Here is a 13,967-nt window from a genome sequence, read left to right on the forward strand (position 1 = left end):
GTATCACTCGGTCACCTGTCAATCAGAGCCATACTAGCCAATCGTGGGTGACTATGCTCATGTATTAGGAAGCATTCATATAGCTTCAACAGATAGTTTTCTAGAAGTTAGAAGTTTTCTAAGAGTGTGTGTCTCTGACATGAGCAGCAGTTTGTGTGGCAAGATTGTAATGGCTGAATTTATGCCTCCGAGGATGCATGTGCTGGCCTTCTTCCTCTCTGTGATAGGTGAAAACAAGTGGATAACGGGAAAAAAAAACCACTGATTAGTTTGGATTCAGTTGATTTTACAGATATGAGTCATTTAATATGATTCAGGTTCAGTTTGATTCATTTCAGCAGATTTGATTCCTTATATTTTGAATTTCATGTACTGATTTGATTTTATTGGTTCATACTATTCAGCATGTATCGACCGAATCAAGTCGATCATTATTTTCCGCAGTCTGAAATTCATTCGCTTCTTCCCGTTATCCAACCCGGTTTGGATCCACGTCGTGCGTCAGCGTGTGCTCGAGTGAGCGCGCGCACGTGTGTGTGCATGCGTACGTGCGTGAGCATGTGTGCTTTGTGTGGTTTGCCCTCTCTGTTTTGCTAAGTGTGTGCGTCGAAGCCACTCAGCCTGGCAGCTAAACCATTCTCCTCTCGCTAGTAGAGTTGGTTATGTAAGCACCATGGGGTGGCGAGATGGGACGGAGCCCGAATGGCCTGTTCGCTCTAACGTTCATCCATCAGCACATTTCTGAGCATGCTGTTGTGTAAATTGATAGAGGTGGAGTCAGCACTGTGTGTGTTTACACTGCACTATGTACTTAATATGACCGTCAGAGGCCATCCCTCTCTCTCTCTCTCTCTCTCTGCTTCTCTTCTTCCTCATCCGTCTCTCCCACTTCTTCATCTCTCTTCATTTTAACATTTAACTGTGCTACAGATAAGATAAAACATTGATTAAGAAATGGCTATTGTTTGTAAATCTGAAGCAGAAACGTAACGGTGATGGTGTCACATTTCACTCCTACACACACACACACATTAGGAGGATTCCCGAGAGTGGACAGGCGCTTTGAGGTTTCCATCAGGGTTCTTAATTTAATTGTCATAGAGTACTCTTCGTCTGTAGGTTCTTAAAAAGAGAGACACATTGAGGAAATGCAGTCGTTTTATTTATTTATTTTTTTTGTATCCTAGATCGTAATTGGCGAGTTTATTTTGATGTAGTTTTTCGAAAGGTCTTTTGAATGCAACTTGACACCTGTAGACACTGTAAGATAAAGAGATGAGAGATTAGGGATTTGCAGTCAGCTGTGTTTCTATCAGATCTATAGAGACGGCCTGGGGCAGTGGGAAAGAGCACCGATAAGAAGGGAACACATATGCTCAGTGATGCGGCGCTCCTTCAATTAACACTCGCCCGACTCGTCCTTGTCAGACACTGCAAGTGCTACTTTTCAAAACCCACACACACACACATTCTGCATAGGACACACACTGATGGAGCTGAAGCCTGTAATCTGCATTGGGAATGAGGGCGAGCAGCTGTTGCAGGTCTTAAGGTTTTCTGTTTCTATCTCTCTCTCTCTCTCTCTCACACACACACACACACACACACACACACACACACACACACACACACAGATTTACTTTACCTGCTTTTGTGCTTGCCACTTAAACATCACTTCTAAGGAAACAAGGTCAGGGTATATTTACAAAGAACAGCATTTTGCTAAGGTTATCTGTTATAACACTGGGTTAATTGATCTCTCTATAACCGTGAACCTGATATGTGACTCAGTGAGTGTACGTCTCTGACTTGTGCACCGTTATGCTCCATTCATCCAATATGAAACACTATAATGAGCTCATTTATGAAGAGGGGAACAAAAGATGAAGCATCCGGATCGCAGTAGATCACCAGAACCACAATATTTCACACCAAGCACAGTTCTCTATTTGTAGTCATTTCTCTGCCTGTTTGTGTGAGAAATTATTCCCATGCAATAACTGATTCCTGCTGATAGACTTGTGCAGTGGAACCTCAGCATGCGAATGCCCTCCCTTACGAATTTTCGGCTTGAGAATTGAAATTTTGCAAGAAATTTGCATCTGCATTTGAAGCATTTTCGGCATATGAACGAACCAAACGGCGGCTACATTTCACCCACGCTTGGAAGTTGTTCAAAAGAAAGTCAAGGGAAGTGAGTTTACCAATTTTACGGAATTTTCTTCAGTCAGCGAAAACTGTTTTTCGAAAGTGTCAACCCAAAATACCACAAACGTTGCCTTTGGGGTGCGTTCAAAAGCTGCGTGATTTTTCGAGTGCATTTTGTTGACAGATTGGTGGCGTGGGTGGTCTGGTCTATTTTTAGCCCAAGCTTGGTGGCATGACTTCCTGTAAGGACCATTGACCCTTGGAAATTGGAAATATTGGTGGCTGGAAGGAATTATGCATTTACATTATTTCTTATGGGAAAATTCATATCACAAATACATTCATATGCCGAGGTTTATGCTTTTTCTGCATTATATCTTATTTAAGATTAACATTTACTATTCTCTTCCTCTTTTAGGCCTTGGATGGCTTCTTCTTTGTGGTGAACATGGAGGGGAACATTGTGTTTGTGTCAGAAAATGTGTCCCAGTACCTGCGCTACAATCAGGAGGAGCTTATGAACACAAGTGTTTACAGCATTTTACACGTGGGAGACCACGCAGAGTTTATTAAGAACCTGCTGCCTAAATCACTCGGTAAACAAACCGCTTCACACTCTTCTTTTTAACTTGAAGTCTTGTGGACCTGTGACCTAAGACCTTTCAGATTTTTTATGCGGGTCTCAGAATGGCTTATAGTGTCTAGTAGTACACAGTGTATATTAGCTAATAGTAGGATAGATTATAAAATAGCTATAAATTGTACAATTCGCTTATAGATTAGGAAATTGTTATAAAGTATACTAAAGTAATGAGCACATGTTATAATAGCAGCGTAGTATTAAAAACATACAGTAAGGATAGTAACTTCTTATATAGCTTATACTCCCATATACTGAGGTCACATATATGCAGTTAATAATATAGTAAATAAATGAGATTCTAGTCTAGTAATTTACAGCAGGTAATTACCCTTTACTGAAGCAGATCATATTATATATGTATGTAGTATGTATAACAGGTTACAGTGTAGTTTCTTATAGTATTATACATAAATTAAGAATTATAAATTAAGTATACTAACATGTAGTACCTTGTATTTAGTAGGAATATTGGCTCATAGCTGCTTGTGCTAAGATAGTAACATAGTTTATAGTGTAACAAGTACATTAGCTTCTAGTGTATTAACTTAAGTAGAGTTTGTCAGCTTATGGCTGCCTCTATTAAAATAATACAGTAAGTCTAGTAGCTTGTAGTATAGTATGTACATGAAGTATTGTACAATACGTTTGCGGTACCTCTTTTATATAGTTAGTAAAGACGTATTATAAAATAAGTATCATAACATGTAGTACCTTATTTTTAGTACAATATACAGAAGTTGGTATATTAGCTTAGAGTCACTTGCACTAATGTAACATAGTAAGTCTAGTAGTTTATAGTATAGGTATATAGCCTAGTAGGTTAGTAATATTAGCTTATAGCGGCATATAAAGGCAACATATAGTAAATAAAAGTAGTTTATAGTATAATATGTGCGTTAGGTTCAGGTGTAGTAACTTACAGCAAGTATATTGCCATTTTGTTTATTGAATATGTAATACAAAAATTATAGCAGGTTACTGTATACTGTATATGAAGTATTATAAAATCTGTATACTAACATGTAGTACCTTATATTTAGTACAGTTTAGTAGGTATATTGCCTTATAGCTGCTTGTACTAAGGTAACAGTTTATAGTATAACAAGTAAATTAGGTTCACGTATTGTAACTTACTCGCAAGTACCTTATATCTAGTGCAGCAGAGTATATTAGCTTATGTCCGGTAATCCAGTAAGTCTAGTTAGTTTATATTATAGTATGTACATGAAGTATTATACAATAAGTATAGTAGCCTGTAGTTAATACAGACATATTACAATATAACTATCCTAATATGTAGTACCTTATATTTAGTACAATGTAGTAGGTATATTAGTTCATAGCTGCATATAAAGGCAATATATACATATGTAAATATAGTAATTTATAGTATAGTATATGCATTAGGGTCTGGTGTAGTAATTTACAGCAAGTATATTGGCACTTTATTTATTGGATCTTATTAAATGTGTAATACACAAAGTATAGGAGGTGACTGTATACTGTATATGAAGTATTATAAAATCTGTATACTAACGTAGTACTTGATATATATAGATATAGATATATATATATATATATATTCTATATATATATATAGAATAGTAGGTATATAAGCTTACAGCTGTATTACTAAGTATAGATAGTTTATAGTATTGTAAATACATTAGTTTTACAGGAAAATAAGTATTTTGAGGGTTACAGTAGAGTTACTTGTAGTAAATATAGCAGCTTCCAGTATTATAACATACAGCTGGAATTTTAACACGTAGTTTAGTAGGTATAGTCGCTTAGATCAGCATATATTAAGGTGGCATATAGTCACTGTGTATTACATTATAGTATAGTAACTTACAGAAGATGCAACAGCCATTTTTTATTGTAGATCATAGTATATAATATAAGCATTATACAGTAGGTTATAGTATAGATATACATGGTATAGTAAGTGTATCAGCTTACACTATAGAGGCTTCAACAAAAAGTATAGCAGAGGAACCTATAGTATTAGGAAATTAGTGTGTAAAATGGTAACAGTAAGCTTACATTATGAGTAAGTAGAGTAAGCGCATTATATATTGTCTATCACGTAATGTACAGAAAGAATGCTAGCTTAAAGTAGCTTATAATGTCACAACAAGCAGCTATTGTGGTATAAGAATAATAACATAGTATACCAAGCTTGTAGTGTTAGGTATTATAGCTTATAATACAATTATTTTGTGTATTAGCTCGTGTTGTTTCTCCGTATTTATCCTTTAACGATGCTTTGTGTCAGTGAACGGCGTCCCGTGGTCGAGTGAGGGCTCCAGGAGGAACAGTCACTCGTTTACGTGCCGCATGCTGGTGAACCCAGAGGAGGCGCAGGAGCAGGAGGCACAGAAATATGAAACCATGCAGTGTTTCACTGTCTCCGAACCCAAATCCATTAAAGAGGAGGGAGAGGGTGAGAAAACACGACTCGCTAAACCCGTACCACGCGCTCTTTATTCAGCACGCCAGCACGAGAGTCTTTCTTTCTTTTGTTTCCTCGTGCACAATAAGTAATAAAATAATAAATAATGTACAAGGATCATCACTGCACGATCATTCCTCCACAGAGAATACGCTGGTAGGTTTAATCAGTGATAAAACATAACTCTGGAGGCTGTACAAGTCGCTGCCTTGTTCTGGAATCTTCTTTAGTACACGCACACACACTATATAGCTTTATAGCTCCCTATAAAACCTATACTAACATCATGTAGATCTTTATGTAGATCATTCCACATTTTTGCACAGTAATGCACAGAAGTGTGTCAGATGACCCCCTACGTTGTACACACCCTTAATCAATCAAATGCGTATTGAACATGCACGAGCCAAGAACAAACATTAGCAGCACAGTGTGTTAATATCACATAAACCATGAATGGTGAAATTTCCACTGATAAGCAGTAGTAATGCGTGGAATAGAGCCAGTATCAGGTGATAGGGGTGTGTGTGTGTGTGTGTGTTTAAGACTGATGGATTCTCTAACATGATGTCTACAGCGTCGCCAGGGCAACGAACAGCTCAAAGGTCACATTCTGTCATGTAGCTACTGTTGGTCTCTCTCTTTCTCTCTCTCACACACACACACACACAGATCACAGGGCCACCATATCATTTATTATTGATTGGAGGTCAAATCACTGCCTGCCCTTTAAACAAACCCCTCTCTCTCTGTCTCTCTGTTGCTTTCGTCCTCTCTCTGCAGATCTGCAGTCGTGTCTGATCTGTGTAGCAAGGAGAGTACCTATGAAGGAGCGACCGATGCTCCCCACACACGAGAGCTTCACCACACGGCAAGATCTCCAAGGTAACACCATGCCAACACACGCACACATGCACAACACAATGAGTCACTTTACAGCTACAAACAAACCACTCACAGTTACGGGGGAAAAAAAACAGAAAAGAGGGACAGAGACTAGTAATAAAATTAAGATTGAGGTCCCTTTGCTGAATAAAGTCTTGTGTTGTAGTAAGCTAAAATAAAAGTCTCTCCAGTATCCAGTACCAGACTTCCCCATACTGAGAACTGAAGTAAAGCCTGTGATTTTTCAGCATATATTATGACAGCCGTAGCAAAGTAAGGAGTCAGATATTTGGGGACGTCGTGCTAAAGGAAAGTGCAGGCAGGTTGGAATGGGTGGAGAAAGGTGTCGGGAGTTCTGTGTGATAGAAAAATATCGGCGAGAATCAAGGGGAACGTGCACAAGACAGTGGTGAGACCGGCCATGCTGTATGGTTTAGAGGCAGTGTCACTGAGACAGAGACAGGAGTCAGAGCTGAAGAAGTTCTCTTTGGGAGTGACACTGTTGCACAGGATTAGGAACGAGTACATCAGAGGGACGGCTCATGCTGGAGGTTTGGGGGACAAAGTTAGGGAGGCCAGATTAAGATGGTTTGGTCATGTTCAGAGGAGGGAGAGTGAGTATATTGGTAGGAGAATGTTGGACATGGAGCTGCCAGGCAGGAGGCAAAGAGGAAGGCCAAAGAGGAGGTATATGGATGGAATAAATGAGGATATGAAGCTAGTGGGTGTAAATGTTGAGGATGCAGAAGATAGGGATGGGTGGAGAGAGATGATCCGCTGTGGCGCCCCCTGTAGGGAAAAGCCGAAAGAAGAAGAAGAGGTGCTAAAGGAAAGTAATCAATTACAGGCCCATAATATTACAATAAGAGCCGCTGTTACAGAAAATTAACTTCAAGCATGACGAGCTTTTGTGGTTTATTACGAAATGTGTTAACAAGTTACAAAAATCAACGTGTGTGTGTGTGTGTGTGTGTAGGGAAGATCACGTCGTTGGACACCACTATGTTACGAGCCTCTATGAAGCCTGGTTGGGAAGACTTAGTAAGGAGATGTATCCAACGCTTTCATCTACAGAACGATGGAGATATTTCCTACGCCAAACGTCACCAGCAAGAAGGTCATTTAACTTGATGAATTTTACTATAACAATCAAAATCCTCACATATGTCTGCATATATATATATATATATATATATATATATATATATATATATATATATATATATATATATAGTTTAACATCTAATTTCCCCTGAAACAGTGGTCATGGTGCAGAGAGAGCCTTTCTAGGAACTGGCCTGTTTATTCACATGTGAACTTCGTCGGTGTGCTACATAAAAATACTTTTGCTGTGCTTTTACTTTGGATTACTTTGAGAAGTGGAGAGATTTTACCTTAGTCTAACAAACCTATTTATTCAAACATACAGTTTTTGATTAATGATGAAATAATAATAGCTCCTAGTAGTGCTTAGACGTCTGGAGCTGACTTTACATTGTAAGACTGTGTGTGTGTGTGTGTGTGCTTCCTGTGTGTAGTATTGAGACATGGCCAGGCGTTCAGTCCTATCTATCGGTTCTCCCTCTCTGACGGCACCATCGTCTCGGCTCACACAAAGAGCAAACTTGTCCGCTCTCCAGCCACCAACGAGCCGCAGCTTTACATGTCGTTACACATTCTCCAGAGGTACGCAGTGTGTCTGTGCAATACATCGTGCGTGTGTTCTTCTACCAGATTAACGATTTCTTTCTTTCTCCAGAGAGCCGACTGTATGTGGCATGGCACCTGACTTGGGCAAACCCATAACCCCACTGACCACAATGACCTCACCTAACCCGATAAGTGGAAATACTCAAGGTCAGGAGGGCGTCATTAGTAGCAACACGCCTGCTTTCTCGTCCCCAGGAGCCCATAAAGATTTCCGTTTCGGCTGCCCAGGCACCGCTCAGAGCACTGGATACCCACTGAAAATGAGCAGCCCATCGCATCGCCCCAGTCCTGGGGTAACCAGCTCCCCCCGTTTACCCCCAGCCCAGTTTACCCCCACCAATCCTCTCCATTCACCTGCAGGTATGTGCCCAGGCAACAGCAGTAATCAAGTGTTCACTAGCAGTTCCCTTAACGCCCTTCAGGCTCTCAGCGAGTGCCAGTCCATTTCCCTGAGCCATTCTATGGGGTCACCTGATTCCAAAAAATTAGAATCACCAGCTTCAGGAGGAGTTGCTTCTCAAGCATTGCCTAAAATTGAGTCATTCGGGGAGCCTGAGCAAAGTGGAAATGGGCATGACGGCCATGAAAGCGACAGCACCGGGCATCAAAGGGATGAAAAAGGCAACCTGGGTCAGTTCAACAGCCAGGACGAAAATAAGATCCACGAAAGCAAAGGGCATACGAAGCTCCTCCAGCTTCTCACTACTAAAAACGAGAATATGGAGTCGTCCTCCTCGCCTTCACCAGCGCCCGAGAAAGAACTGATGATTGGGCTTCAACCGGGCACATCAGGAGCCAGCGCTACGTCCTTAAAGGAGAAGCACAAAATCCTTCACCGGCTCCTGCAGAACAGCACATCGCCGGTGGACCTGGCAAAGATCACGGCCGAGGCCACAGGGAAAGAACCGAGCCATGACGGCTCCAACGTGGCCGACATCATCAAACAGGAAGCCGTGAGTCCGAAAAAAAAGGACAACGCCCTTCTGCGCTACCTGCTGGACAATGATGAGAACACGATTAAGGACAAGGCAATAAAGACCGAGAGCGGAGAGATAAAGGCGGAGGTGAATAACATGGTCACTGTGAAGAAGGAGAAACCGGACGGAGGATACGAAGCGGCACAGCAGGTAAGTTTCACACTGGTTGGAATTGATGGTGACATACCCAGAATGCATTGCAGTTACAGTTTCCTTGCTTTACGCTGATTTTTACTATGAACTACAATGAATTATTCAGTGAATGATATTTAGGTACACCTGAGTGAGGTATGTAACTGGTTTTTGTGTGTGTGTGTGTGTGTTTTTCCTACAGTCCAGCGAGCTGGACGATATCCTGGACGACTTGCAGAACAGTCAGCCGGGTTTTTTCTCCGAAGCTCGTCCCATGTCACTGCCAGCTGCCGTCGATAAGCAGGCAATCATCAATGACATTCTGCAGATTACAGGAGAAGGCGGGGTACAACCCAGAACAGTACAGAGTGGGTCTCAAACACACACACACACACACACAAAACCTAAACTGCAGAGGTCCAGGCTTATTACCTGGAAGTCCACAATCCCACTGATAAATCTTGAGCCTATTCACGCGGCTGATGTCCAGTTTTTCTAGTAAAGCAGCTTTCACACAATTCATAGAAACTCCCTACAACATTAGGAGGTTTGCAGGTTCCACATGCTGCTTCAGCTTTTGCACAACGCTTTACAAAGTAATCTGGGTGTGGCATTAGGGAAGTACAACAGTAAAGCAACACACACTACACATTTCCTGACACTGCTGTGCTGAGATTGCTCAAACAGCCAAGTAATATTTCCTCAGCCTTGGTCTGCTTTCATTCATACACCAGGGAGAGGTGGATGATGCGCTGTGTTTATATTAATACATGTATTTTTCTTTCCTTCTCCTCTTTTATCCCTGTTATTATAGCAGTAAATGCTGTTTGTCTACAGTTCTGTACTACACCTACTCATTTACACCACCACACTCACAGCTCTGGGTGTTTATGTGTTTTTATACACTGTACACAGATGTTCAGCTCAAATTTTGGGTATCTCACACACACACACACACACATTCTCAAAAAAAAATCCAAGCATGTGACTTAGCCCGGTCTCTTTCACACCCTCACACACGTTAATGAGGGATTAATGTTGGAACACACACACACACACCACTATAAGCTATTCTGACAATTTAATCTTGCGCAATAGTCTATAGAGCAGCTTTTTTCTACTCACTCATGCACTCACTCTTCACACATAAACACACACACACACACACACACACACACAGTCTCCACTATAAATTGTTCTGATAATTTATTCTTATGCAACAGTCTATAGTGCAGCTCTCTCTCTCTCTCTCTTACACACACACATTAATATATTATTACTAATTCTATCTGCACCACATATGAGTGTACACTGTGTGTGTGTGTGTGTGTGTGTGTGTGTGTGTGTAAGAAAATGACACCTTCCATTATTGCAAACACATCAAATTGTTTGAAGTCACAACAACACCTAAGCTTCCCATATTGAGTGCTACAAATCTTTTATCACTTTAGTTTGTGTAATATATATGTGTGTGTGTCTGTGTGTTTGTCTAGATTTCAGTGGCCCGAGGCCTCCGGGTCGAGTTCCTCCCATGCGGAGCATGTCTTTGGACATGAACGCCTCAGCCAAAGGTTCACCGGGTCAGTTTCCAGTTCTGAGGAACACCACTCCATATTCCCTCATCCAGCAGCAGCAGCAAGGCATGACCAGCCAGGCCAACATGGGTGGTAGGCAACTTTTAGCAGATGACACTTAATAACAAAGGAGACACACTGTTATTATATCTACAGGTGTGTTTCCAGGCACTAGGGCTGAGTGAGCTGGAGGTTAAGAAGGAGAATGGGATAGATTTACAAAATATAGAGCAATTAAATGTATGGAAATGTGAAAGGAGCTAACAGATGTATCATGGTTGAACAATCTCACGGCTCACGGCGAGTCGGTTTTAACAGGTTTACACATGAACGCTAATTAAATTTGCTATGACAAAACTAAAAATGGCATTTAAACTTACTGAACCTGACTGTTCAGCTCTGTTGACCAACATTCTTTCAGTTTCTTCGAAAGGGTAGGGTTTACGCTTTAATATGATGTGTATTAGTACACTTTTTGTAAATGATCTACAAAAAGATGTTTCAAAAAGCCTGTATATTAAGACGTTTTGATTGGGGTTATTAAGAAATGATTTCTCTCTCTGTTTCTGTCTCTCTCACACACACACACACACACACACACACACACTCACTCTTGCTGTCTCCCTGTCGCTCAGATGTTTGGGCATCTCAGGGTGTGAGCGGTTCCTCCCCTCAGGGGGCGATGCAGGGGCGCATGGTGCAAACCACAGGCATGCAGATCAGAGCCAGCGGCCAACCGGGAGTCAGACCCATGCTGCAGGCCCAGATGATGTCCAGTGGTAGGCATTTACATTTACTACAGACATAGTGTCTAAAAATGCAGGTCTAATCAAGTACTTCTCTGGCTGTGTGTGTGCGTTTCTGTCCATCTTTCTCTCTCTCTCTCTCACTCACTCTCTTTCTCTCTGTTCTGTTCCTCTTTCAGCCCAGTCTATGGAAATGGACATGAGTCTAGCAGGCCCTACATTTCCACAGCAACAGGCTCCGCCCAATCAGACAGCTCCACCCAATCAGACAGCTCCATGGCCTGACAGCATGATGCCCATTGAGCAGGTGGCGTTTGGAGATCCAAACAGGTAACACACACAGACATGGGCGACTTGGACACATTATGCATTACCTAGTGACTGGTTATATATCAGGATATCCACATGATATTGTTTCCATGGGTGCTTCAGTACCAAGACGACTCGATACAGGAAGAGGCTCATTTCTTTTTTATATTAGGTCTTACATTTGACTGGTGGTGTATTTTAACTTAAACTGTGATAAAATATTTGTTTGATAAATTTCTTGTGTTTTTATGTATTTGTGTGTGTGTGTGTGTGTGTCAGGTCCCTGTATGGTACACCCCAGGATGATGTGCTGTGTGCAGCTGAAGGACCTGCTGATGAAGGTGCTTTACTTAATCAGCTCTACACTGCCCTCAAAGACTTTGATGGTCTGGAGGAGATTGACCGAGCTCTGGGCATTCCAGCGCTTGTGGGACAGGTAACACTTCCTCCTACATTCCCCCTCTACTCTTTCTATTGCTCTTTCTCTATCTGTTGCTGTTCCTCCAGCTCTTTCTTTTAGCTGATTTTTCTTGCTCTTGATCCATCTCCAGCTGTTCCTTCTACTCTTCCCCTCGATCTGTCCCCTGATGTGCCTCCTTTTTCGTCCCGCTCTTCTTCCCGCTGCTTTTCCTTTTGCGTCTTGCATCTGCTGTTCCTTATTCTCTTCTTCCTGCTCGAACCCATCCTCTTCCGTCGTTCTGTCTCTTCCTGCTTTTCCTTCCCTGCTGTTCATCATTTCCTTCTTCCGGCTCAAACTCTTCCTCCTTCTGTTGCTGTTCCACTTGCATTTCCATGTCACTTTGTCTCGCTTTTTTCTCCCTCACTGTTCTGCTCTTCTTCCTCCCGATCTTCCTCCTCCTGCTCTGCTTTCGCCACCGCTCTTCATTATGCACCGTTTCTTGCTTTTTCTCACCCCGTTCCTGATCTGCACAGCATCGACTCGGGAATCTGCCTCGGTTCAACTTGTTTGTGTGTGTCGCTGATGACCGTTATGTCGTTTGCGTGCGTCTCTCAGGCGCCGTCATTAGAACCAGAAATGTTCCCGGGTCAGGATCAAAGCCTGCTGATGGACCAGAAGCCCATTTACCCTCAACAGCAGTATGCTGCTCCACCTTCCCATAACCCAGCAGGAGGCTTCGCTCCGATGCAGGACGCCGGGTACCACGGCATCGGGGCAGTTGGAGGGCAAAGGCCAGGATTTCCCATGATCCGCATGCAGCCCAGACCAGGTCTCCGGCCACCCGGGAGTGTCCCAAATCAACCTAACACACTCAGACTGCAGCTGCAGCACAGATTACAAGCACAGCAGGTAAAGGACACTGACAGGTAGCTAGAGAAATTCCCCAGCACGTCAAACCATATTGACATTCGTTTACATTTTATTGACGTAGAATGACACACTGAGCACTTTACATATTCTAGAAACATAAGTGTTTCTAATATTATCCTGTAAGTTACACCATGCAAAAAGATTTCTGGGAAATGTTCATCTCCCCACGTCAAGTAAGTGACTGGGATTTTCAGAACCCTGATATTTTATGGATACGGACTACACTGCTCCCTGCTGGATGATTAAAGAACTGCAGCTTGACCTTAATTCCTTATTTCCTTGTGTTTATTTATTAGATTTTATTTCTTTCATTGTTATGCTGTTTGTGATTTTAAGTAAGTAAAAAGGCTGTATATTGTGCCTGAAAATGAATTAGAACTTGTTAATATTTCTACATTAATCTGAATTTTTTAATCAGGTCCACCTACCATGTAGGTCACTATTCACTATTTATTTATTTATTTATTTATTTGGAAACTTAACTTGTTTTTCTTCAGTGCTATTTCAGAGTTTCACTCTCTCTCTCTCTCTCTCCCCCTCTCTTTCTCTCTCTCTCTCGCTCGTTCTTTCTGTCTCTCCCTGTCCCTCGCTCTCCATCTCTTTTTCTCCATCTCCGTCTCTCTCCATCTCTCTTTCTCGATCTCCCTCCCTCTCTCTCTGTCCCTTTCTCCCTCCGTCACACTCTTTCTCTTTCTCTCTCTCCCTCTCTCTGTGTCTCTTTCCTTCTCTCTCTCTCTCTCTCTCTCTCTCTCTCTCTCTCTCTCTCTTTCCATCTCTCCCCGTCTCCCCCCCCTCGCTCATTCTCTCTCTCCCTCTCCCTCGCTCTCCATCTCTTTTTCTCCATCTCCCTCCCTCTCTCTCTCTCTCTCTGTCCCTTTCTCCGTCACACTCTTTCTTTCTCTCCCTCGCTCTCCATCTCTCTTTCTCGATCTCCCTCCCTCTCTCTCTCTCTCTCTCTCTCTCTCGCTCTTTCTGTCCCTTTCTCCGTCACACTCTTTCTCTCTCTCCCTCTCTCTGTGTCTCTTTCCTTTTCTCTCTCTCTCTCTCTCTCTCTCTCT

The 13,967-nt window shown here is 42.1% G+C and overlaps 1 protein-coding gene across 4 annotated transcripts in view; it reads left to right on the forward strand.

The window, feature by feature from the left end:
- The window catches only part of ncoa2 (nuclear receptor coactivator 2), a 70,430-nt gene that overhangs the window by 42,505 nt on the left and 13,958 nt on the right, over nt 1-13,967 (forward strand). For all 4 annotated transcript variants that reach the window (XM_058375837.1, XM_058375841.1, XM_058375838.1 and 1 more), the window contains exons 6-17: nt 2,567-2,744; nt 5,070-5,237; nt 6,030-6,131; nt 7,108-7,248; nt 7,670-7,817; nt 7,891-8,968; nt 9,153-9,318; nt 10,444-10,617; nt 11,160-11,303; nt 11,450-11,600; nt 11,859-12,015; nt 12,595-12,888. In XM_058375837.1, the coding sequence (XP_058231820.1) occupies nt 2,567-2,744; nt 5,070-5,237; nt 6,030-6,131; nt 7,108-7,248; nt 7,670-7,817; nt 7,891-8,968; nt 9,153-9,318; nt 10,444-10,617; nt 11,160-11,303; nt 11,450-11,600; nt 11,859-12,015; nt 12,595-12,888 (2,901 nt within the window). The remainder of the gene's footprint in view (nt 1-2,566; nt 2,745-5,069; nt 5,238-6,029; nt 6,132-7,107; nt 7,249-7,669; nt 7,818-7,890; nt 8,969-9,152; nt 9,319-10,443; nt 10,618-11,159; nt 11,304-11,449; nt 11,601-11,858; nt 12,016-12,594; nt 12,889-13,967) is intronic.

Source organism: Hemibagrus wyckioides, linkage group LG23 (genome assembly GCF_019097595.1).
Source record: "Hemibagrus wyckioides isolate EC202008001 linkage group LG23, SWU_Hwy_1.0, whole genome shotgun sequence".
NCBI classification, from domain to species: Eukaryota; Metazoa; Chordata; class Actinopteri; order Siluriformes; family Bagridae; genus Hemibagrus; species Hemibagrus wyckioides.